Raw genomic sequence first — 24,167 nt, 5'->3', positions numbered from 1 at the left:
TCTTCTAGCGGTGTGTTTTAGAATTAGGTTAAGCTAGGTAGCCTAATGGCGGAAAAGAAAATTATTTGTCTACTTAGAGGAACAAATAAGAATATTACATACCGACTCTCTAAACCTTTAGGTTGCAACAGCAGGTAAATTAACTTATGTAGTTTTATATAAGTACATAATTAATTTAGTTACATTGGTAGCGGTATTTTTACTTAATGAAATTAACGTAACTTGTACTTTTATACTTCTGCTAAGTTATAATGTAGTTCAAGTCATAAATTTCTTAAATCTGGGCAGTTTAGGATTTGGGCGGTACAGGAAAGCATACCTGTAGTGTTTTAAACTAAGAAGTTGCACGTATAAAAGTCAACACCGAAATAACCATTAGAACGCTGACGGCTAAGACACTAAGAAGTAAGGATGAAAAGGAAAAAAAAAGAAGAATAAGACCAAATTTTTTTTCAGTTTAGGAGATGATACGTGTTGCCATTGTAGGACCTGAAGATAAGTTATTTAAAGGTGCACCTTTAGTTTAAGTATCAAAAGAAATACAAATGTATGTATATGGCGTGGGGGTTCATTTAAACTTTAAATGATTGGTACTGCTTATTTGACTGACTATATTTTTTGGATCATTTAACTTGGCAGTATGTAAATTGTGACTTACTGCACAAAAGTGAATTAATTGTGTGATAACCAGGGGTCCAGGACAGGACAGTACTGACTTGGGTACAAATATTCAAACACAATTATCCAGCCAGAGAACAACTAACTTGCACTTCTCTCTTTTTGACCATTCATCACACAAGAATGTAAATTAACCATTCTCTATTTAGGGGTGTTGAGACCCAACCCAAACCCCAGGGTCTGTAACATAATCTGATTATCTTTTCATTCTATTCATTAGCTTTTGCTAATTTTTCATAAACGAAATTTAGGTGACGTATTTCTTCATAAATCTACGTAAAAGCAGTAGCTGTTTTAGCTCATTAAGTAGTATGCATTCTTAGGGAGGTTTGTACTATCTCACTGCTGAGCCCCTTAACAACTCCTGGGCTCTGGAGATATTACAAATTTTGAATATATTATAGAATTATGATTATTATGATTTTAGTTTTGTCAATGATTTTAAGCTACTCTGCATAAACTGTCAAACAAGTATAAAGTGTATGACTGTATTGGTTGCTAGTTGAAGATAAGAGTTGGATGCCTCTTCAAAGTCTTCTACACAGTGTACATATAAGACAATTTTAGAGCTAAGTATTTAGTATGATTTACTAATGACTTTAGATTCATTAATTTATAATTTAACTAATTAGTCATTCTTGCATGAGACTGGTATAGTTAGAATAACTTGAAATGCTAATTTTGATTATTATTTTTATCAGTGGTGACTAAATAAAAAGGTCAAAATATTTTCAGTTGTAATTTAGAGATATACTTTATTCTTTGATTTTCATAATTATTAAAACCTATGAAATATGTTTATTATTGTTTCTGTTTTATAATCAGTTTTCACATTATTGATTTATAACCTAATAGAAAATTACTATGCACTTAGTATTTCAGTTGGATTAGTACATTATTATATGGATTATATTATAAAATGTTCATTCTATCTGTCAAGGCCATCCATATATTCCCAAAATGAATGGATAAAAAGATATTTTCTTTTTTTGAATGGAACTCAAAGAGTTCAGGTGCCTCAGAAATTTGCATGTTTTGAACTGCTGACAGAGATCTTCCTCAATTCAAATAATAAATATAATGTTCTGCACCAGCATTTTGAAATGCTGCCCTAAACTTGAAAAGCAAATACAGTTTACTGAACTTTTTAATCAAATACAGGCTCCCATCTTAATTTTCTCTGAAACAAGAACTTGTAAATGTTTTTTTTTCTAATAAATATATTTGCAAACCAATTTAAGTCTAACTTTAACCTTTAAAAAAAATCTCTTACTGCATTTTGTTGAATCATGCCAATGTGTATTCTGTAGATACTCTAGCAATTTAAAGTTTTTTGTTTAAATAAGTTGTTACGATGAAGTAAAGAATTGTTACTATAAAGAAACAAAATGTTATATCAGTGTTAGACTCAAGAATGGAAGTGATTGGACTGAAGGCTATTTTTGAGGAAATGCCATTCCATTTTTCTTACTTCAATCTGTGCTGTTATCTATTTCAAAAATTACTAATTTTGGATAACCATAAACAGTCTACTCACTTCTTTCTGTAGTAGTCTAATCCTGATTTATATTCATGTATAACTCAAGTGTTTATATAAAACATTGATGGTCACTCTAAAACTGACATTTTCTGTAATTTATGCCATAATTGTATTTAAACTTTTTCAATGATATTTCAAGAACAGTTTATTATTGCTTACATTGTAAGATTAAACACTGAAAGATTTTATGTTATTTAATTTCCTTGAAAGAAGTTTTGTGCTTTCCTGTGTATGTAAACTTTTTTTATAATGCATGCTACAAGCTTTTGTACTCTTCTATTGGAATAAGATTCCAACATCTCTCTTATACAAAGCAACATGCATCATCTCTCCACCAATGGGAGAACACCACCATTATGTGATGCATGTGACTCCCTTATGCATCATTGCCAAACCATCACTTATCACTTGGCAGTGTTCGAAATCAGACCTCTTTTTTTTTGTTCCACTTCTGGTGTAGAGTGGTTTAACTTAGTGTAACTTTATTTTAATTCATTTATTGAATTTCTTTTCAATACATTTTCACTTTTTTTTGAAAGCATTTTTGGACTTATGTTTTGCTGTGAAATCTTTTGCTTGTTTGTTCAATGTCAAACATGAATCCAGAAGTTCTTCTTTATTCAGATTGTTCTTTCATTCGCACGAACGAACTTGGCAACTTGTGAGGGTAACTCCGTTCAGCTCATTTCCCTTCCTTCTCTTTCTCATCTCTACCTTTGTTCTGATCCAGATAGACTTATATGCCCAAATATAAGCTTCTTCAGCAGTTTCTGTTACCATCTAATTATCCCCTGGCAACTCTTTCCTTCTAGGGACCTTTCTCCCTTTAACCCTTACCAATTGGTTCATTGTTCAGTTGGCCTTTGGAGAGATTCTACAGTTGGACATGTGGACCACCTTTCAGACATTCATCTCCCTGTATCTCCATCATATTTCAGTTTCCTGATTTCTTTCTTTGCAGGGACTTTTGCTTTGACTTTCATCTCTTGTATCCTACTCTGTAGTAAGTGGTGCCAGGTATTCTTTCTTTTAAACAAAACTGCATTGTAAGCCTTTTTTTGATTTGCATGCTTTATCAAGGGCTCCATACACTTATCTTTGAGATGGGATGCTTTACAAGACTGTTTGTTGATGAATAATCTAACTACAATTTGTGTCGTAAGTATGCCTGACCTGGACTGTACCACCCAGAGATGGTATGGCTAAAACAGAAGGGGATAGCTGCATATTCCTGCCATGCTTTGATTGAATATAAATCATTATATACTGCTTTCAGAATAGGATTTTGTCATCACTTATTGCATTGTTTTGAGTGTAGAAGTCCCTCCAGACTCTCCAATGCTTTCCTCCTCCCCTTCTTCAAGTGCTGGATAGGTACCACACAGATGGTTATAATCATTCAGTTCGGAATATGGTGCTGGTGTTCTGCTAGTGTAGAATGCATACTATCTGGATTTAATGTGATGCATGATAGAGTGAGAAGTCTCAATGCAGCTCACCCCTTTGATTGAATGATCTCATCCTACCCTGGTGCAGATGTCAATACCCCATGGGCTAGTTTTGGATATTGAGTGAACCAATCAATGCAAGTTCTCACACAGATTTGGAGTTGTCCATCTTCCTCCCTCGATTCTTCTTTCTGTGTCATTAATCACAGAGGGTATACGTGGGTTATTTCCATCTCTGTCCTGGACATTCCCTCATTTTTTTCTTGTAATGGTGATGTTACTGACCTTTTGGTGTTTTGAACCAAGCTCACTGCTGTGGGAGTTGATTGCATGTGATAGATTTTCCCTGAATACTGGATGCCACATTCCTGAATCTCTGGCTCAATGCTATTCCTGTGTCATGCCTTGGAGTCAATCACTTCCTCACATTCACAATTTTAGGGCTTGAGGTGAAGACAGCATGATCCTCGTGGGGAATTACGCACCCTGTGAGGATGTTTTGGATGTAGTTGACTTACCAAATATGGTCTGCTGCACCCTAGACATTTTCTACACCATAGGAGACACCTCGTTTACCCACTTTCCATCTATGGGATTGAGTTATTTATTTATCTTTCATGATTTATCCTCTCCCACTCGGGTGTGCTCTCTTTCTTTTCCACAATGTTTGTTTATTGCTGTTCATGGCAAAAAGATATCTGGTTCAGAAGTGGTGCTGTTCCCCTCCTCTCATCACCTGATCTCTTTCTTTCCTGTACAGAGGTATTCTTTTGGTGCTTTGGAGGGTACACTTGTTCATCCCTCACACAGGTTCCTGCTCTCTTTCAATGTGGGACTCCAGCTGACCTTGTGAGTGGAGTGAAGTACTTATTAGAAATACATTTTTAGATTAGGAAAATTATAAATTTTGCATTTGTTTTTCTAGAGAAACTAGATACATTGATGGATGCTATGGTATTTAGTTGTCTTAAAATTATAGGCTCTTATGTACCTTTAGTTCAATAAATATTTAATCATAGTTAAAAGTACAGTAAGTTTGAGTTTTAGTTTTATATGTGCTATGCCCACTATATGTCTTCATTTTATTATGCCTATATTTGTGTTCTAAGCATGGCATTTGCTATTTGTCTGTCTAAACCATAGCTTTTTTAAGGAAGATAATTCTGGTTTATTTTATACTTGGTAGAAACATAGCAAGAGTCTGTACACTGTTGGAATTGGATTATTCCAGTAGATGGCACCAAAATCAGCATTTGTCAAAGAATGGTGTTGTTTATCAGCATACTGTGCTAAAACGAAATATTTTTCAGTTACCAAATCCTTTTGGTGGAACATCTAAACGCAAGGAGTATTCAGAACGAAGGTTATTAGGGTAAGATACCAATTTTATAAATAATTTTGTAACATACATGTAGTTTTAATATTTTTTTTGTTCATAAAAAATGAACTATATTTTTTTTCCCCCACAAATTTGTCTTGATTAGTCCATTAGGAATTTATGATTGGAAGTATATTAGAGTAGAATATTAGATATATCTTTTGTCTGAATCAGGTCACTGCCTAGTAAGTCCTTTGTTCAGTACCAGCATTCACTGGGTGGAAGATTCTATGACTGACATCCAAAAATTTGTTTGAAATGTTATTTTTAAGCATGATTAAAAACGTAATGTTCATGTAGCAATTAAAAATAATTTACTTTTCTAAACTAAAATATTTTTCTTCCTAATTTTGTAGATATTCCATGGATCAGATGTATGAGATTGTAGCAGATGTGGGTAATTATAAAGAGTTTGTTCCATGGTGTTCTCGATCTTCAGTAACAAAGAAGCGGCAAGGACATTTGTTGGCACAAATGGAGATAGGATTTTCACCATTAGTAGAACGTTATACCTCCTCAGTGACTTTAGCAAAGCCTCATTTAGTTAAAGTAATTAATTTGCTTTATTTCCGTAGCATGTAACAAGTAATGACTGAAAAACACATGCATATCTAGTAACTACAGCTAGATTTTTATGATTTTATTTTGAATTTTGTAACTGATATATCCTTGTGCTTTAGATTAGTTTCATGTGAGTGGTAACATGAGGTATGAATATTCATAAAATAATTTAAAAGTACATTTATTCAAAAAAATACAAGTGTGAACAATCTTTTATTCGTTTTAAGAATTGACTCAGTTCATGATACATTTAGCATTTTTATTGAGCAAAATAAAGGAAAATTGAAAGATAAAAATTAAGAAATAGAATAATTTATGACAAAATTTTTGATTATTTATTGTCATAGTAATAGTAGAGCCTTCAGAGTAGGATTCACTATAAAAAATGTAAGTATAGGAATTAAACTACTATAATTATTAATGTGATGGCATTGTTATATATATATATAGAAAAAGTTTAGTATAAAGTTTGTACCTCAGATTTTAGAAAAAAGTTTTATCTTGAGAAATGGCAAGAAAGATTATATGAAGAATCTAATGTGGAAAAATAACTTAAACTAGCAGAGAAGATAAGATTGTATTTCCCTTAAAAATCTTGCACACAGACCAAAAGTGTATACTTAAAGGGAGAAATAGCAAAGTGTCCATGTATAGGTCTTAAGTAATAGTAAAGTGGTAGTTGCTGAGGTTTATCAAGCAAGTGTCGGTAAAGTTACTGTTACAAAGGTTTAAAGACACAATCAAAATCATTTTTAGCTCAAAAAATGAAATATGACTTGCAGGGTTTATTTATGTGATGCAAAACGAAGATAAGAATGATATTATTGTTTCTTTTAAAATGTTAAAATATAACCTTATGTTAGAAAAAAAGGTTTATGTTAGCAGTGTTAAAATTTTTCTTTTGAGTGTTTTTGTAATTAAGTATGTAAAGACTTTGAAAGTAGGGAACATATTTCTTTACACCTTCTTCATTTGAAAAATCTAGGAACTTTTTTGAAAATACATTGAAGGTGACCTGAAGAGTCTTAATAAATGTTATGAGGTTACTGATAAATAAATGCTTTAAACCTTTGATTGAGTGTTCACCACAGTAAAATACTCTAATAGTCCAGTGGTCTATGTCCAGACCTAATTTTAATGACATGTTCAGGTTTAACCCATTATCACAAAATCACCAGAGTAATATTAACTTATTTACAATATGTGAGTTATTGACATCTTTTTAGAATGTTGTTCATACTTCTAGATTAAGATCTATAAACTTATGTAATTGTTGGCCTGCTGACTTGCTTTTAATTTGGATTTGTTTAAACTTTTGGTGGACAGATGTATAGATGTAAAGGGCTACATTTGATTTTGGATATAAAAGTCTACAATGGTTATTTTTGTGACATATGCAAACATGATGATACTGTATTCTAATATAATGATGGATACAGTATTACTGTATCATTGGATAACTTTGTGTGTTTACCTGATCTTTTGGATTATTCTGTAAAAATAATGCAATCTCAGTCCATTTAATGATAACAAAAAGCTTTATTTTTTAATTTTTAGTTCTATAAATTGTATGTTATTTTAAGAAACTAACAATAAGGCTACTTCACAAATAAATAATGACTCAATAGAAATTTCACTTCCTTTACAATTTCTGTTATCTCATATTACTTTAGCAGACTCAGAATTTATTTGTTAGACTGACAGACTAACTTAGTAATGAACCGATGACTTGTTCTATTTACTTATGCCTATCATGCACTTTATATAACTAAAATTGTTTTCCAAACTTTCAAGAAGATTTCAGATGTTATGCACTCACCATTAAAAATGTCCAACAACACTGTAGATTGTAAAATCCCTCAAACAGTCTTCTAACAAATAGAAAACAGTGGACTTTAAATGTTAATTGTTATGGTTTTCAGTAGAGTTTTACAATTAGAGCATTAATATGCACAATTATAAGTATCACAATAATTAAATAACAGTTTATCAAATGTATAAAAGAAATGACAATAAAAAGTTATGTTTGTCTAAACTTACTCATATAATGTCCTTAAACTGTTAAAACAACAATTTTTGTATAAAAGACAGAAAAACATCTTGTCACTTGGGAAGTTCTATTCAGATAGATAGTAGAGAATATCCACTGGTGGCTTCATTTCTGATGATTCTCTGGAAATAGTCTCAACCTCTTTCTTCAACAGATGACTTCTTGTGAAGTCTTCTCTGCAGGTGACTACTTGTCCTTTTTCTTGCTAAGGTGTTTCCAAAGATGACCGTAATGGATGGCATTTGACACAAACCATCTTATATCCTGACTTCTGATCTGTTGCATTGTAGGTTGATTGTCTTTATTATCTCATGCTTCCATTTTTGTAAATAGAAATACAACCTCTCGTGATGTGATTGTAATTTAGTGTAAAGGAATGTCATGGTTACAGACTATGAAACTGTTCAAAACTAGTCTGATACCACACCTGTGTTTCCAGTATATACTCTTCCTCAGTGTTTAATTATTCACACATTATGTTATGTAGAGAAATTTACAGTGAGAATGATGTTCAGCTTTCCTTTTTTTGAAGCTTTATGACCTCTTGTTGTTTGTATCAATCTGTCTTTCTGTTTAATCTCTGGAGGCAATTTCCCACCTGCTATTAGCAGATCAGGTTGAATGATGTTACAAGACTTCTCATTAATGAATCGATTGATTCTTGGATTGATTTCTCTAAATACTACATTCCTTATCTCAATTAGAGCAGATGGAGTATACCCAACTTCAGAATTCCTCTCTTTGGTTTATTTACATTTCTTGATTCAACACAGTTAGTTATAATGCCCATGTTTTGCACACTTATAGTAGTTTTATTTTTCTAACATTCTCTTCAAGCAGTTGTGATTTTTCTACAGGCTTTTATCTACCGTTGTGGACAATATGACCATTTAAGTTACAGTAAAAACACCTATTGTCTTTTGTATACTTCCTTAATTCTGAGTGAACAATTGTCTAATTAATCCATTGATTTCTGCTTGATACCATCACAGAAGTTAATGTTTTCACTATGTTTGATCTTATAGCCAAATAACTACAAGATGGTGCTTTTAGTTGTTTTTAACTTGTATTATTTCAAGTCCCATTGCCAACTGGACTGCTTCCTTTAAAGATTTATATTTCATGTCAAGCATTTGGGTAGGATAATTGGGCAAGCCTTTACATGTCTTTAGCAAGCTCATCTAACATGTTATCCTTCATCCTTATTCTTCTACTAAAATTTGCATTAAGAACTTCCTTTTCAACTTATGAAATTGAAAAGGATGTATATTGAAAAAGGTTGGCCAAAAGTGTAAAATTTAATGGTTAGGATTTCTTTAAATACATTAAAGGTAAACAAAGTATAAGGATTAGAATTTGGCCTTTAAGGAATGATAAAGAAAGGCTTATTTGTGATTATATGGATGACTGGGTTATTGAATTCTAATATTTTTTTCAATTTTTACTAGTGAATTTTTAAACAATATTCATTGTCCCAAAAAATTTCTAGATGGAAAACAGGTTGTGTAAAATATGATCACACAAGTAATGAGATTTTTAAGAGAAAAGCTTGGAAGTTTAAAGCTTGATAAGGCTTCTGGGCTTCATCTTACCTACTTATGCCTAAAATGCAGTTTATGTAAGTGAACTTATTGTCTAACTTGCATTCTTCCAAAGTTCACTATTTCTATGACTTGTGAAGATGGTTGGTGCTCCACTTCATATTTTATTTTGTACTTTCTTCACAGTATTTATTGTTAGATAATCTTTCACACATAATTGAGATCATTTACAGTATTGGTTATATTTAAACAGTTTGCCAATAATTAACACATTTTTGATATTTTTTTGTCTGCACTTACAATTATGTATTAGTGTATGTAATAGAAGTAATTTTTTTTTGCAAAATAAGTATTTTTTTGAATTCATGAATTATTAATTCAGCAATAAGTGATAAATTAGCTTTGTAATGTTTTTCTTATTGCAGATGTTTCTTGATTATTCTTTTGCATTTTTTTTGTGAGAAAACAATGTTTTATGTATTCTTCCTGATAAATATAAGTTAAACATATCTACTGTTTTGATTTTAAATTGTTTTATTGTTTTTAATATTCACTTTGGGTTTGATAGCCCTTTCACTGCAACAACAACAGTTTTTGTTTAATGGGGACACAATGAAAGTTTTATAAATTTTTTTGCACTCACTTCACTTCTCTATCTTTAGGCTTGCTGTACAGAAGGTAAACTATTTAACCATTTAGAAACTGTCTGGAGATTTAGTCCTGGCCTTCCAGAAAACCCAAAGACTTGTATATTACACTTTAATGTAAGTATTTATTTCTCTGATTCATTACTTTCAGTCAGAATGTGTGGTTAAATCCATTTGAAAAAATATGTGGAGTCATAAATGTCTTCTAAGTGTATCTGTCAGTTTTGGCTCTATTGATTCATTTTATTTTTTTGGTACTGTCAGTTTTTATCTTTAGTGTGACTCTTCCATATTTCTTTTTTGATGTGAAGTGCTTACTCTTTTTTTTTGGTGAATACATGTTTTTATAATTAATATTGAGCAATTATATAAACCAATCAAAACAAAGAAAAGTTTTATTATCTGTATTTATTTGCCTTATCACAGTATTAAATAATATTACATATTTCAGTTTTAGATGTTGCTTATTCTAAGCTCTAAAAGTTTAAGCTGTTGTATCACTAATAAACTGAAAGGAGTAGACATGGAAATGACACTCACTAATATTTCCTGAGTGAAAAATTAAAACAAGAATTTTGAATACCTTTAATATTATTAGGAAATGTATTTTCACATTTATTAAACAGTATTTTTCCTCAGTAATTATTCAGACCTGCTGTTGTACTCTTAAGCAATTGTGCAATAAGTATCCAATCAATAAGTGCTAATAAGAGAGCACACAGAATTACAGAAAGTGCATTTCAAAAAATAAAACACACCCAAACTTGATTGCTTCTAAATAGTTGACTGTTCTTGTGTTTAACCTATAAAATATCTTAAATGAATGTCAAAAGTTTTTTTGCTACAACATAAGTTATTTTTCTCTATTTTCACAGTAATTGCAATGAAATAATAAATGTACAATGAAATGAAAATTTGAAATAAAATCAGTAATATCTGTTTTTTTTAATAGAATCGCTGCAGGTTGCATTGGATAATTAAAATTATTTATCCTCAGTCTCAACTTCTAACATTTTTACATCCACTTTCTTTTAATTGTATAGTTTTATTAACCTATTTTAGACCCTTTCTCACATTAAAAGTAATAAGTCAAAAAAAGAGAGCTTAGGGTAAACAGACAATCAAGTTAAGGATGCAGCTTGAGTGCTGCATGCTGTTTTTTCCTTTTTTGTCATATATTTTAACTTACAGATTTCTAAATTTTCACATTTTTGTTAATTCTGTTAAAAATGTATAGTAATAAATAAAAAATACATAAACAAGAAACTCAGCCCTTAATCTATACATTGAAACCAATTGTACTTGGAAGCTGTGTTGCTAATTGGTTAGGTTTAGTTGCTAAGTCTAATTTGAAGAGGTTAGAGGACAGATGTATCATGTGACAAAAGAGTGTAGATTGAGAATTGTTAAACATTTCCCTTTAAAATTTAACACTAAAACTTAGGTAATGTTAAAAGTTGAATTATGAAGTACACTTTGATGTCAAGTTTATTGTCATACATTAATAATGGTTTTTTTAAAAATTAAGTTTGAATGCAACTGTAAAGAGGCTGTGAAATATGCATTGCAAAATTAGTAAAACTGAGAGCCTATATGCATAGGGTAAACCAGTGAAATATTGTGTTTTACTTATTATTTAGTGAAAATTGGCTTTGTATTTTTTTATCCTAATGAAATTGTACTTTATGTCCAAATTATTATTATTCAGAACTAATCATTTTCTGCTAAATAATCATCAAAACAGTGTTGTGCAAGTTTTTCTTTTCAGTGTTTAATAAGTAAGCCTAATTTAGCAACTTAGTTCTGTATTTGTGTGTGTATTATATTTTGTCATAAAAATGTAATATTTTAATGAAATTTCAGAAACCTACATTTAAATACCACATGTGGGCATTATAATATTGCCAGTTCATAAACAGAGATTTCTTCATCCTGTTAGGATTAGGTTACCATATACTGCATGAAAACTTTAATTGAATGTTTTACCTTCTTATATAGGTTTTTTCTTTTGTTGCTAGTGAGGTTGAGAAGAGTGGAATAATGTTATTATCTTGTTATTATTTCATTTCTTTAACACTGGAATTACACCTTTGTGCAAATTAATTGAAACAAGACGAAGAATTACGATTTTTTTCAATTTTTTTGCATTTTATTTCTGAGAATCCAAAAATTACTCACAAATTAATACATGATATGACCGCCTTTATTTTTCAAAAGATCATTAATCCGCTTTGGCATCGGAGTCCACGAGTTGACTGCAATCTTTCCTAATTTTTGATCGCGGTACCACACCTCAATTATGGCCTCAATTAGCTTATCTTTCGTAGTACAGTCTTTTCCTCAAAGTCTTTCTTTACAAATCGCCCAAAGATTTTCAATAAGAATTAACTCCGGAGAGTTTCCAGGCCAGTCCAGCACCTTTTTTCACGTTGTAGTCATAACATTCTTCAAAAGTTTCGATGTGTGGCACGGAGCCTGATCTTGTTGAAAAATGCCAGATCCATCTGGAAATATCTTTTTCAATTCTGGAATGACTCTTCTCTGCAAAACTTTGATGTACTGTGGTCCTTGCATCATACCTTCCATGATATGTAAGTCTCTGATGCCATAGTAGCTGAAAACGCCCCAAAGCATCTTCTTCAAGGGATGTTTTACGAACTGATTGATGTGAGATTCTTGAAGTTTCTCACCTGGAGATCTGCAAACATGCAGACTTCTTTGACCCTATATGAAGAAATGAGTCTTGTCACTGAATAACACCTTCCTCCATTGTTCTAGTATTTCAGACCCCATCGATACCTTTTTTTTTCATTGAGTTGGTAAGAAGTTGTTTTTTGACTGACATCAAGAAGCCTATGACGAACCATTGAAGAGCTGACTTTTATTCCTTTGACCTCCAAATCTCTTTTTATGGCATCACTTGTCTTTCATGGATCTTTCACACTCTCCCTAACCATGTACTTGTCGTCTCTTGGCGTTGTTTTCCTTTTTCAGCCACATCTTCCTTAACATTTTGGACTGATAGATTCTGTACTCACCTTGGCGTGGATCACATGGCTGATGGTCGAAAGGCTAACACTAACAACATCCACGATTTCCCTGTAAGTCATGCCAGTGTGCTTGTGCAGTGTCACAATCTTTGTATGCTTTCTAGGAGTCACATCCATTATGTATGACGGCTGAAAGACAACTAATTAGCAGTAAAGCGAATATCCTCATTTTGGAGAAAAGTCTAATGCAATTTCGAATGACGTAATATTCCTTAAATTTTTGTCATATATCCAAAAAATAGATCGACCATACTGCAAAACACAGCTAATGATGCTGTCTGTTTGAAAAAATGACTATTAAAGGAAATTGGTGGGTCCAGTGAGCCTACACCAGCCGCCATGCTGAAAATATTGTAAAATGACCATTTGTTTCAATTAATTTGCACAAGGGTGCAGTTAATACTAGTAGTACAGTTTCACTTATCTTTATTTCTCCAAAAATGTATATTGGTATTCTTTAGACTATTATTACTAAATTATCATAATTTTGTTTAAGGTCAAGATTTGCTTTTTAAAAAATGTATAGTCAGAATGAAAAGAAATTAAGATAATGAAATAAAAAAATGACAGTAAATGCTTCAAACATTTATTTCTTTTTCATTTTTAAATCTTGGTTATATATGAAGGGTAAAATTTTAACTATGTAACTATAATCTTTTATTAATTTATTATTTTCAAATGTTTCCCTGAGTTTTTGATTGACACCTTGTTATGGTGCCACATCAGGTAGTTTGGACATTGACTAATGAAATACAGCTTTTAAAAGCACCTGTAAGGAAAGTCTCAAATATGATTGGACAGAACAAGAACTAGGCTATCGTATAATTGTGGAATATATTTATAGGTTTAAGAGTTTTTTTTTGTTGTTGTTGTTGATGTTTCTGGAAGTATTCCATTTTGTCTGTTTCATTCAATTGTGAATTGTGAAAGTATTTCTTTGTTAAATTATATCTGCTTGAAAGTTATAGAAATTTTCTTCAATGAGAAAAAAACACATAACTTGTACAGTTCAGAAAGAGGGTGATTGGGTAACAAGGGAAACTATTACAAGCTTAATAGAGTAATAAATATACACTGTTGTGAGATTTTTTCATCATCGTGTGCAAGTAGTTTACTTAAACACAGGAATGTATATACAGTATGAAACAAAGTCACTTGGTTAAGATTCCGTAAGGCTTAATAAAGGTATCTTGTTGATGTTGTCTCATTGTTTAAAATTGTAGTGTCAGTGTTTTTACTATTAATAGATATATTATGATTTTATTAAAATAAGAGTACTGTTTGGTGAGTATAAGATGAGATTACTAAATCTCATGATGACAAATCTTTATTGAATATTATTTTTATGTTTATTCTATTCAAACACCATACATAAATAAATTGGCTACTTAATTATTTCTATTGCAATTATGATACAGTTTGATGCAGTGTCATATCTCTTCACACACATATATCACTTGTTTAGTGTTCACCTCTATATGCAAAATTTGTTTGCATGCCACAAGCTTTAAAACACCCATCCACACCATGATCCATGTATAAACTCATGATGATTTTCCACTAATACAAGTGTGACAACCTCTTGACTACTGTTTGATTCTACCTAACTCACTTCTTGTAGGCAGTTATCAAGTGTAGATGTGATAACATTGTGCTCTTCTTCATATGAACTTTCTTTAACGATGCAAAGTAGTACTTTAACATTTGTTGTTCAATTTCTGCAGCTTGTCCATTGTAGTTTTTACCAAGTCTTTTGAATTTCATTTCAGCTTCCTGAAGTTTGTGTCACAATTTATACATGCTATTACTAATGATTTATGGATCGATTTTTTTCCCATTTATGTTTATTTTATTGATCTGTTTGTGACTTATTTTTTTTATCTTTTTACTTCCCTTTGGGTAGGGTGGGGAATGTCCTTTTTAGGACTAAATACTCACTCAGTGGTGACCATTGCCTGCTCAGGGGTGTTGTATATCTAACCACATTCCACAGCTAACTATAAAACAAACTGGGGTATATTATTTCCTGCTTAGTGATACAATCACTCAGACTTTGTACAGTGGGTCCTGTGAGTTAATGTTGTGCTTTTCCTAATCTTGTTGTCCTTTTGATAGTGGTTACACAGGAGTACTGAGGATCATACATTATATTCATTATATGGGGCAGGGGTCATAATGGGCATCCTATCATCACAAATGAGATACCCATATTGTTCAAGAGATATAGAACAACACATTTAATATGTAGAATGTAAATATATTGTTTTAACAAAAAAAATACAGTATTGTGCAAAAGCATTAGGACAAAATCAATAATTAGATTTCAGGCTACTTTTAAAGAACAGTGGAAGATAAATCCCAGGTGAAACATCAAAAGTTTATTAAGTTTCATACATAGTAAAACAGAAACTCAGTAGAAGTGCTTGAGTTCAGCAAACAGTTAATATTTTGTGTGTGTCCCTTTTGCTTTGATAACAACAGGTTGTCTTTCAGACACTGTTGCAACTTATTTAATCAAAGTGCTCTTTTGGAGTTTACTCCATATGTCTCTAATTTACTTCTATAAATTTTCTCTGGAAGTAACTTTTGAGTTGTCAAGTTTTTTATCTATAAAATCCCAGATCTACTTAATTGGTTTGAGATCAGGGCTCTGTGGACCATTACATCATTTGAATGACTCCAGGAGCGTCTTTCTTTGCTAAGTAATTTCTTCATAGATTGGATAAGTGTTTGATGTCATTATCTTCTTGGTAGAAGAATTCTTTACTAATAATATGCAAACCAGATCAATATCTGATGGAACTTACACTGGTCCATTACACTCAAACCATAACACTGCCTCCCCCATGCTTTATGGTAGATGCTATGCACTGAAATAAGTATCTTTCTTCCATAGGATGTAAAATATATGCTTTGAATGAAATATTTTAAACTTAGACTCATCTGTCCATAACACCTTTCACCAATAACCAATAATCCAGTTTTGTACTTTTTACCAAATTTCAGTCTCTTGACAATATTTGCAGATTAAAGTAAAGGATTTTTAACTGTTACAATGCCAAATATTCCATTCTTATTGAGATCCAGGATACTGTAGATCTGGACACTTTTCTGTCATTTGAAACATGGTCGTTTGTCTCATGCCTGATATCAGTGGCAGTCTTACGTCCCAAAGGCTACATAAATTAAAATACTTAACATCAGTATCATTGAGTTTAGATGTTCTGCTTTCTCTTGTTATATTTTAAAGTTTATCTGTTTCAGTCTCACAATCTAAGATGTATTTGACAATATTTGGGAAGCATTTTAAGGATGCAGCAATTTGTCAGAGAGACAAACCAGCATCATGCAATACTTTTATGTGAACTATATTCTACTAACAGTGCTCTATGCTTTTTTGGACTGTGGCATGACAACAAAATATATAGTTTTAATCACTGTTTTTATCAGTTTTTTATATTCTCCCTATTTTGAGTTTTAGGTGTGATGCCACTGTTTGTCTTAACTTTACCCAGATTTTATGGATTCATTAGATCCTTACAACAGTTCTGCATTTTTAATCTTCTTTGGAAGTTTTGTCTGAAAACTATCTCAGGTTTCACTCTCAAGTTTCAGAAGATCTTATTTATTGTACTTTTGGTACAGATACCAGCATCTGTTTTCTTCTTGGTATTAGTTGATTTGTTACTAGTATCTTTTGCTCTGCTTGAGGGCATTTGATTTTTTTCTTTGGCCCTGAAAGATCTCCAGTGGATGTGGCCCATCTTTACTTTTTCTTATGTTACTGGTCTCTCATCTTTCCTGGTCTTTAACTGGATGGTTTCCTCCATCTCTTGCTTAAGTTTCCATACTGAGAGTATTGGCTTCACTTTCTGTAAGAACACCAAAGGAGATTCTACCCTCATCATTGAGCATCCTATGCTCATATGGAATACTAACAGTGGCATCAGTGACTATCCTGTAAGGTCCATTCCTATGAGTACTTAAGTTAGATAACTTATGTCTATGTGAAAGACCTTTCTTCACCACCAATCAGTGAGTGGGTTGTTCAGGTTTTTTACAAGTGGAGTGGTCTTTTATTTCATATATCCTTATCCACTATCTATCATACCATTTATCTTTCCTCTTCACAAGGATCATCTTATATCCAGTTGTCAAGCACAAGCCATCCAGGAATTTCTGCACAAAGAGGTTGTATAATGAGTGCATAGACAATTTTTTTTATTCCTGTTTGTTTATAGTATCAAAAAAGGTGGGTGATTGATGACCTGTCGTTGACTTTTCTTGTCTCAATTGTTTCATCCAGCCTCTCATGTTTACCATTAAGTGATTTCTCTCTCTCTAGTGGCACTTTGCACCTGGTCTCTGGATAGTTTGATTGCAGGGTCTTCATGTCATTATCTCTGTTTTGTGCACAAGAGATAGGTTTTTAGTTTCTAGCTCTACCGTTTGGCCTTGCGTCTGCCTCACACATGTTTAGTTGGATAGTCATACCCTTTTTGAATCATCTTCATTCATTGGACATTCATACTCACCATTATGTGAATGACTGGCTTCTTCTTGTTCCTTCTTTCCACTTGGTAGAACATCATAATTCAGCTTTTTATCCAAAGCTGCAAGAGTTGATTTTCTCATCAAAATGGAGAAGTATATTCATACTTCCACATAGTAGCTCATCCATTTAGAGGTATTTTTCAAATTATGTTTCATGTCATTGATTTGACAGTCTTCTAACATAATAATCTCTTTCTTCGCTGTCATATATGATTCTATCTTTTTTGGGGATGTGGGCATCCTTGGAATTGCTTATTCCTGAGGGTTGAGCCTACATGGATTTCCTTCAGCAGTTATTACAGGACCAATGAAACATTTGCATGGATGCACTGGATTTTTCAATGGCCCTATTGACTCCCAGCCTGCTTGATCTTGTCTGGTGGTTAAACAGGAATAATAGATATCCCTCTCCTACTCTCATGTCCAGAGATGCATCTTTTTATGAATGAGTTTTTCTTGAGATAGGGAACTTGTCTAGGGGATATGGAATTGAAGGGCCTCTGGACAGAAGAGGATTCTCCTCACTATATCAGTCTTTTAGAGCTTCTAACAGTTCTAACTATGTCTTGAGTTTGTAAATTGTTATATGAGAAGGCAGTAATGCTTCACTTGGACAATTCCATTGTGGTCTCCTATGTTTCCGAGCAAGGAAGCTCATTTCAGGTATCTCTGTTTCCAGACATTGAATCTTCTCTTTTTGTTTCCTGCCCCCTGCTGGTACAGCGGTATGTCTCCGGATTTACAAAGTTCAAATCAGGGGTTCGATTCCCCTCAGTGGGCTCAGCAGATAGCCTAATGTGGCTTTGCTATAAGAAAACAAACTTTTTGTTTCCACAGTCACTGAATTGTTTTCCTTGATTTTCATGTTACAGGTGTTATGAATATAGTTGTCTATCAGTTATCCTGTCACAACAGATTTCTTCATATAGAATGCACACTTCATCCACTAGTTTTTTATTTTATATGTTTACATCTCTGGACATCTTCTGTCCTTCACCCTTAGGCTTTGGGCATAGATATTCACAACCAGGATTGGGTAGGTCTTCATCTGTTATCCAAGGCTCTTGTATTGATTCTCTCCTTCCCCTGTCGAGTTCTTTTAGTGGCATCATATTGACTGTTTCAACCTTGGTTTCCAATCCTTTGGGAGGGTCAACTTTTCCCACTTTCTCTTTGGCTATCCCTCGTACATCAGCCTTAGTCTGAAATTTTTCATCTGGTTATCGCCAATTCTTGGCTTCTGACTTGATGTTTTGTATACTGCATTGTAGATTCAGTAATATTTAGGTAAATATTGAGTATTTTACTGATTAACAGAGAATACAAATTACTAGTTAGTGTTTTACAGTGTAGGTTGAGCTATTTGTAGACCATAAATGATAGTTGTACCTAAAGATTCACTTAGTTTATAACAAAGATCATGTAGAACAAAATGTCTTCTTTTAAATGTTGTAAAGTTTGGTCAGATTTCTTATATAATTGGTATGTTCTAAATATATCATAAAACCTTCAAAGTTGATAGTAACAGATGACTTTTGTTAACAAACTTGTTCTGGTAAGAACAAAAACCTCGTGTATATGTATCATTTCAAATACATTTTGGTATAGTTCTAAACTTGTTTAGACTTACTAGCTATTTTCTCTTGTAGTGAATGCCAGTTTCCAGTATGAATATAAGAAATATTTTATTAATCTCAGAGTTTAGGATCAGATCTTCAAACAAGCAATGTTTTTTTGAAACAGAAATATATGTTATTTCAGACAACTGATTTCAATTAATAGACATTGGAAAGAAACAGTAGTGAAAATACAATTGAATTTGAAAAGTGTCATTGTATTTTAATTGGTTTACATATACTAATTAAATGCTACAAAATATACAGATAATACACTTTTCAAATCACAGTTATCTATTGTTGAAAAACATGATTTGATTATACATGCTTAGGTCATCATCAGGCAGAAAGAAGATGACCTGAACTTCTGTAGTTTATATCTGAAGAAAAGTATCTTTATTTTGTAATAATAATTAATTTATGTAAGATGTGTATTACTCATTGTAACATGATATGTTGGTTACTAATATATTTGGCAGAGAAAACATACTTTTCTGCAAAGCTAATGAAGTGAGTTAGTTTTTTGACATTCACTGGCCAAATTGTATGAATAAGTTATGATTTTTAAAATAACTTAATATTCTTCCCAATTCACATCTTATGCATGAATTTGTCATGGCCATTTCTGATTTTATATTTATACCATTTAAAAGTTTTCTTCCATTTTTTTGTAGGTATCATTTGAATTTCGTTCCCTCCTGCACTCTCATCTGTCTCATATCTTCTTTGATGAAGTGGTTCGTCAGATGGTAAATGCTTTCTTGCAAAGGGCTGAATGTCTGTATGGAAAACAATCTATACAGAAACAACGAGCCAAAGTTATATCTTATGTTTCTTAGCTGATCTCAGTTAGCCACATTTAGTGCTGATTGAATGAACTGTATATAAGATTTGATGTAATTTAAAATGTGTGTTCATTTATTAACACTGAAAAAACTGTTAGTTTATTTTAATTTTGTATAAATGGAAGAATAGATTTTTTTTCTAGGTGTGTGACATCAAAGAAAACAAACTTAGATTTATTTATATTTTGAAGTCCATGAAAGTATGAGCATTATAAGAAAATTTGAAGATTGATACAAAACTGCCAATATTTTTTAAGGCTTGGCTTATCTATGGTACAGAATGAAACTGTTATAGTTTTGTATAGTTCTGTCTAGAGGTTAGTTAAGATCAAAATAATGTAATACTTTTATAAAACTGTATTTTAATTTTGAAAACTTATCTTAGAAACTTCAACTTCAAGTTATTGTTATTTTGTCTATTCATTCATTGAGCTGCAGGTCTAAATAATTCATATAGTATACATTAAATTCTGACAGGATATTTTTCTGCAGATTGATGAGGAACTTAATATTGGTATTTATAATATCTGTGTTGTGAAACTGTATAGAAATATTAAACTTAACTCAAATTTGATTTGAAAGGTTGGTTTAATACTTTGCTTTAGAAGTTTGACATACTTACATGCTACAGGTTTTAGAATAAGTCACACAAGATATATAAACTTTGATATGCTAATATCATATAAATATATCACAGACCAAATTTGTGAAAATTACTTTAGAAGTGTTTAATAGTTTGATTGCTAAAAATTTTAATTTAATCTATATATCTTTACTGGTTTTTAACATTAGTTTGAAATTTAAAGAATGTATTTAAGAGTATTGAAGGTGTGTTTTAGATAGAAAAGTTGCTTTATGGTTTCAAATGATTAAAACAAAAATTACTACTGTTAGATAAACTAGATGATACTAAAGGACAGGCATGTTTTGTTGAATTAAAGTAATTGTTTGAGTTAAAAGGTTGCCACTGTTTTGAATATGCTGCTGTGATTACACAATGATAATACATGTACAAAAGGTTTATATTTATTGAAAATCTTAGGTGGTAAGAATCGTCTCTTAATTTCTTAAGTAATGATTAATTTATTATACAATTTAACATATAACCAAGTTCTTAAATTCTTTAAGTTAAATGCCACTTTAAACTTATGGAATGTATATATTTTCAGATAGTAGTTGGGCATGGCATAGTTACTATAATTGCTGCAGATCAGAAAGGAACTGATACTTGAACCTGGATGTGCACTAAACAGGCTTCACACTTTCAGCTGTGGGAGAAGTGTAATTATGACAGTCAGTTCCATTAATAAATGTAGCTATATAATCATCAGATAGTGTTTGCTAATTGTTATCTCTGATTAACAGTTTCAAATTAGAGATGACTATGCCAAACTTAAAGGTTTTTGATTTGACTCTAGCTCTTGTTATATAAGGGGCCATTTAGCTTAAAAATACCCATTTATATTAAAATCTGAGTTGATTAATTGTGGAATAGAAACAATTGAGGAGAGTTTTCTATATTTAATGGGGAAAAAACAAAGCACAGATATCTTAACAAACCAAAAATTTTTAGGTGAAAAGAGTAAAAATATTCAAACATTTGCAGAATATATAAAAGTAAATAGTGCTTCATTCACTTATAAAATACCATATGTAAGAAAATAAAACTAAATTTAAGATCTTACTTAAAATTGGAGAAATAAGAACTAGTAGTGGGTTTTCAAACACACACATTTCTTATGCAGACTTTTATTGATTTTGTCCATTGTTTAGACAATAAATAATACTAGAAACACAAAACAAGAAATTAATTTTACTATAATGGATTATAACATACCTCTCCAGCTGTGTACAGTTACTCAGATGTAATACTTGAAATGAGGTACAGTTTAACAAGATTTTCTCTGTATTTGTGATCAAAAATTTAAATTGAAAAGTGTTGTCCAGTTAAGTTGCAATAAAATTAGTCTTTGATGAGCTTAGCTTTTCCATTCATAGGATAATTTTAGTTTTCTAGTAATTTTATTACAGAAAGTTAAAAGTGTGCTATATAACTTTGTCTTAAACCACTAAATTTTTGCTTTTAATTTAAACCTTAGAAGTATCCTTCAGCTTAAAGCATCCATAACAGTTTTCTAGCTAAGTATCTTAAGTTATTGGATTTTTCAACGTGTTAATCTTGATTTCTTTTATGAAGATTCTTTTTTCAGATAAAAATCTGAGTATAGATTCATGATACTGATATCACTTTTTTTTTCCTTGCATCTTGAAACACAAGGTTACTGTTAATGGTGTTTTGTTACATGTATATTATGCTAGACTAAAATGACATTGAATCTGCAAATAATAAGTCGTGATATCATAACTGGTATGAAACCACAGTAGAATGGAATGTATCATAACTACATTTTAACTGCTTGATTATGATTAATTTTGGGAAGTATTATATAACAGCTCTTTCTGATGTAAAGTATTCATGGATTTAGATTGTAAAGATCCATTCAGATCAACAATTTAGAATTCCCAAGATGAGGATATCCCTAATATTTAATAACTTTGAGTAACAAAGGAATATCAAATAATTTGAAGACTAGGACCATTCAGAGAAACCTGCAAAATGTTGTATTCCAACCATGGTAAGCAAAGTACAGCATTTAGCAACAGTTAAGAATGCAGACCAGAGACAACAACTGTCCATGTGACACCAAAAAAAAAGTACATAAAAGATCTCAATCTTGATAAGCATAAGCAATACAAATTACTTACACATAAGTTTCTCCCACTAAATATTTTTTCAGTTATGGCATATCTTAAGCAGCTGGAGAATGAAATGGATCTTCATGCTAGTTTGTAAGGATACATCCTGGTTAAGTCACCAGATGAAATGCCTATGAATTCCTCTTCACTTAGACTATTGAAGCTGGGAATTATCCTCACTGAAAAGATGGATTATGGAAAGCTTGTAAGGAACTATATTGTGCTTTGAATATAAAATTGCAACAGTCTTTTTTTTTTTGTAATGGAAATTTTGCTGCAGTATTATTTTCAAGATGCACAGTTGTCAGACAGGGCATGACAACTTCAATTTTCAAGTTTGTATCTTTTGCAGTCTAAACATTCTATTTATACACTGTGAAAGTGCTATATTTTTTATTATTATATAACTTTAGTAAAATCTTTTAATGTTAGTTTCTGATATTAGTTTTTAAGTTTGCATTTTTACTTCATCTGTATCATAATCTATTTAATATTTCACTAATAACACCTTGCAATACATTTCTTCTCTTCCTCTTCTTGTGTTTTTTGGTCAGTTCTCTTGTTCTTGTATGTGTTTGTTTTTTCTTTGTTGCTTACTATACAATGTCATCAATTATGCTTAGAGGGTACTAATTTTTTATTTTAAAATATTCTCATGTTTTTATTGGTGCACAGTTTTGGTGCTGTTATTTCACATCCTCTTTAGGTTCTTATTTTTCTGTTTTGTTATAGCAAAGCCACATCAGGCTATCAAACTCCTAATTATAGCATTGCAAATTCAGACTTGCTACTATTACACTAGCAAACTGATTTTCACTATTATTTGTACACAACTAATTTACACAAATTTATTCATGAGCCTTCTTTAAATGAATCTTGAGACACAGTTTTTTTTTTTTTAAATTCATGATCATGTTTAGGGAGTTTGTACAATCATTTTATTCTTTTTATGTTGTGAATTGTTTTTATATAGTTTGTTAAAATGTTTTAATAACATTATTTCTTCTTTTCCTTTAAAGCCATATAGTATATCAAACATTTGCACCAGGAAAGTGACAAAAATATAGTTGGATTAACATCTTCCATTACAGTGCTGATGAGTAATAAGATTATAATATTCTAGACCTTTTCTTTGTACATTGAAAGACTTCTAAGATAAAATGGTTAATTCTTGATTCATATCTTATAAACTTATATCTTTGTTTAACACTATTTCAATAGCTTTTTCCACCAGTATTTAAGTGTTCATTGACTCTACATCTACTGCTGTTAGGGTTTCCTTTTTCAATTAATTTACTTTATAAAAGTTGTAGACACATAATGGTTTTATCTTTGTGTGTGGCATTTTAGGATCCAAGCTAGTCATTTACATAATTGATAACTGAAGTCATTGTGCATTGATGTGATCAATTTTCATTAAGAAAGGTTACTTATGTATTCTTGACACTTTTTGTAACTTTAATATTCTTGCATCTGTACTAAAAACTAAAACAACCCCTGTA

At 31.4% G+C, this 24,167-nt stretch overlaps 1 protein-coding gene across 2 annotated transcripts; it reads left to right on the top strand.

Annotated features, from left to right (window-relative positions):
* Positions 1–20,867, top strand: LOC143252740 (coenzyme Q-binding protein COQ10 homolog B, mitochondrial). 2 transcript variants are annotated; one of them, XM_076505336.1, is made up of 5 exons: positions 1–134; positions 4,853–5,038; positions 5,401–5,593; positions 9,859–9,960; positions 19,738–20,867. In XM_076505336.1, the coding sequence occupies exons 1-5, from the start codon at positions 46–48 to the stop codon at positions 19,900–19,902; spliced, it is 735 nt and encodes a 244-aa protein (XP_076361451.1). In that variant the 5' UTR covers positions 1–45; the 3' UTR covers positions 19,903–20,867. The 2 variants fall into 2 exon arrangements, with proteins under 2 accessions (XP_076361451.1, XP_076361450.1); XM_076505335.1 differs by having other exon boundaries at positions 24–134; positions 4,850–5,038.
* Positions 20,868–24,167: the final 3,300 nt, after the last annotated feature.

The sequence above is a fragment of the Tachypleus tridentatus genome, chromosome 6 (assembly GCF_004210375.1).
Source record: "Tachypleus tridentatus isolate NWPU-2018 chromosome 6, ASM421037v1, whole genome shotgun sequence".
NCBI classification, from domain to species: domain Eukaryota; kingdom Metazoa; phylum Arthropoda; class Merostomata; order Xiphosura; family Limulidae; genus Tachypleus; species Tachypleus tridentatus.
This window is presented reverse-complemented; position numbering and strand designations above follow the sequence as displayed.